The following is a 2,931-nucleotide window of genomic DNA, read 5'->3' on the forward strand; positions in this document are numbered from 1 at the left end:
ATTTGAGCGAGCCAAGTCTATCAGGAATAAGCCTCCGTAATGCACATAATCCTCCTACCCCTACCGATAACTTAGCGCTCCCCAGGTTTCACCTACTGATGATTGTAGAGCCCAGGACACCCCGCCGTGGCATTCGCCAACGGTCCTTAGGTCCGCGGGTAATATGGAGATCCTACTTTTCGAGGTCTCTTGAGGGACATACACGATGGTAGTGCCTAAGTGCATATGATCCGTACCAACGAACAAAGCTCTCGACGGAGCTTAAGTCCATGGGTTCGGGTTTGCTGTTCGCGCCGGTGTCAAGGGGCTGTGCTACAGCAGGAGCATCAGTACTGCCCTCCTCTCCCAAGGAGCGCCTGTCCAATCTTGGCGGGTTCCTCTTCCCGAATTGCCCATGGCCGTACTCCTGGAGGTCCACGCAAATCGCTTCCTCCATAGTGGTTTCGTCCACGCGGACTAGCTTCGTGTGCGTGCAGGTACAACCTTCATGAAGACTGTTGTCTTAATATCTTCAGGCGGTGGGTTTTCTGCCAGCGATGCCACCAACGTGCCCCTCGCCCGCACGTATTCTTGCAGCTCTCGCGTTTTGTCGCCTGCAACCAAGGAGATGCCGTCTCCGTGATGTAAGCACAATTTTTGGCACGCCGGAAGTCGCTCGGCCGAGATGAAGCCCGTTTTGATGGCGAACTCAACTTCTCTCATCCAGAAGTGAAGGTTCTCTCCATCCTTTCTCTCAAACACAAGAATCTTTAGGCTTTCGGGCCTAGGTTTGTGTGGTGGAGTGGGGGTCGCAAAATCACGTCGCAATCCACTCTGACACACAGTTCCCTGGACTCCCGACTAACGGAGGGGGTACTCCGATAACCGTGGGGTTGCTGAGGACTCACCTTGTGTACCCGTCGGCGAGGCTGGTTACACTCCTCTGATGGACTTGATGGGAAGATTGGCCTGGGCTGGTCGCGTCTTGGCGGGACGCAGGATGGTGGGGTTGCGTAGCGTGGATACTCTTCAGGCTACGCGCCAGGTAGGTTGTCGATCTTGATCGACTTGGGGTGTGGTTGTTCCTTTGCGGGGGGTTCCTTGTTCCTTTACTTGCGAGGCTTGACCGCTTCCTATAGCGGGGGAGTTGGGGGCGAGAGTGGAGACGATCGACCGGCCAAGATGCTAACTCCGGCGACTGACGCGTGTCCTTGGTATATTTGACTTGATAACTGTATGGGCCAATGTACTTCCCGCTACAGTCTTTGTTCTTGAACCGAAGGCAGCTGGTGGAGATGATTCTCATGACGACGAACCTTCGTTCGATTTGCCTTCTGGTGATACTGCCAGCCCTGTTTGTGCGTTGAATCAGAAAAAGAGCGGCGTGCACAGGCATGGTGTTCTGTATGTGCTGCCACCACAGCGTGATGTGGTCGCACATGTTAATTGTGGTGACACATTTTTGGTGTGCGAATCTGGACTTTAAGTTAGTATTAACGCGTTCTGGTTTCTCTCCTAGTTTCACCGTCGTTCCAGGTGATGATGCAATCGGATAAATTCTTTAACCTCATTAACGTATGGTTTATTGATTACGAGTCACACAGCATCTGCTATGTCACACAAGAAATTGCAGGACCAGTTGAACTTCTGCAAAAGGGCGCAAAAATCGCCCATTTAGAGGCTGATTCCTACTCTTCTTTGCACGAAACTCTAAAAGGGCGATTTTGCCACGAAAGGGTTAGAGCAGAGTCGGTAAGTCTGTCTGCCCGTCGAATTTCATTTTTAATCGTGAAGTGCTAGTTGATTGTTGCATTAATACAGAGCGGTCGTAAAAAAAAATTTGCGTGAGCTTTTTGGTGCTCCACCATCTACGCAGACACGGGTTCTAGCTAACGCAGGAACTGCGCTCGGCTCATGTTTGAAGCAACGACTAGATGCATGTATTTGTATTCCCACAAAAATTCAACAGGTAGAGTGAATGGGCTAACACAATCACGAAAGCCACTTGTCGACGGTATTATGGTTTCGCGGATGGCAAAACTTACCGTGTACAAGAACCTACGCCGACCTGCAAAATGCTCACAACAATGGTATGTCATTTTGTTTCTTGGTGAGATGTATTATATTGGATATTATCCTATTTTTAGGTTGGCCCCACGGCGCATTGGGCACAGGCGCTCTATGCTATGGTGTTGTTAGTATGGGGACGACAAACTGCCCTTGGCCAGGATCAGATGCCGGTATGGCCGGACCCGAAGACTAATTCTGGGCAGAGACTGCTTCACGCTTGGCCGAGTTCCAGATAAGCAGACAATTAGGAATGCCGATCAATTACATATGTAGCATGTTGTACTGAACAACCTCTCTGCAATATGGCGGGCCCGCAGAATAGAATTGACCAGGATGTATGAGTTCTTCACGGACTTCTTCTTAGAACGGGCGCAGCAAAGTTTTTATTCTTGCAATTTCATTTTGGTTATGAGTTGCTTAGGGAAAGGATGGGAAACCTTCTTCACTTGGAGGACCATGAAGTGCTGCTTGCCGATTAGGATCTTGACGCAAACTGACTCAAAATCAAATAGATAGATCTCATGGTACCTAAACGTCAGCATCAGAGTTAGTATCGCTAATCACTTGAGTAGTAAATGAAGAACGTGCACAGGTACCGCTTCGAAGCAGTTTTTTAACGTCGAACAGGACCCAACCATCCCTTAAAATTATATCATCAGACTATCTGCATTGACACCGACTGGACGTACCCTAGTGTTACCAGCAGCAAAATCACCAGCTTCTTGTTTTCCAATAGCAGAAAGGAATTCTTTTATCATTACGACCTCTTTATTCGAGTAATTCGGAATAACGGCTCACAAGCTTGAAAGTACTGCGCTAGCGCCCAGGTATTTTTTCCAGTCATTGTCTAGGTTCCAGTCTTTTTGGTGTATTCGGGTATTG

General features: G+C 49.0%; 1 protein-coding gene across 1 annotated transcript; it reads right to left on the minus strand.

Moving 5' to 3' along the window:
* Positions 1–172: 172 nt before the first annotated feature.
* PPTG_19386 (hypothetical protein) lies at positions 173–702 on the minus strand (the record flags this gene model as incomplete). The annotated part of the gene is made up of 2 exons (XM_008917593.1): positions 173–406; positions 484–702. The coding sequence occupies 2 exons, from the start codon at positions 700–702 to the stop codon at positions 173–175; spliced, it is 453 nt and encodes a 150-aa protein (XP_008915841.1).
* Positions 703–2,931: the final 2,229 nt, after the last annotated feature.

The sequence above is a fragment of the Phytophthora parasitica genome (assembly GCF_000247585.1).
Source record: "Phytophthora parasitica INRA-310 unplaced genomic scaffold supercont2.108, whole genome shotgun sequence".
Classification (NCBI taxonomy): Eukaryota; Oomycota; class Peronosporomycetes; order Peronosporales; family Peronosporaceae; genus Phytophthora; species Phytophthora nicotianae.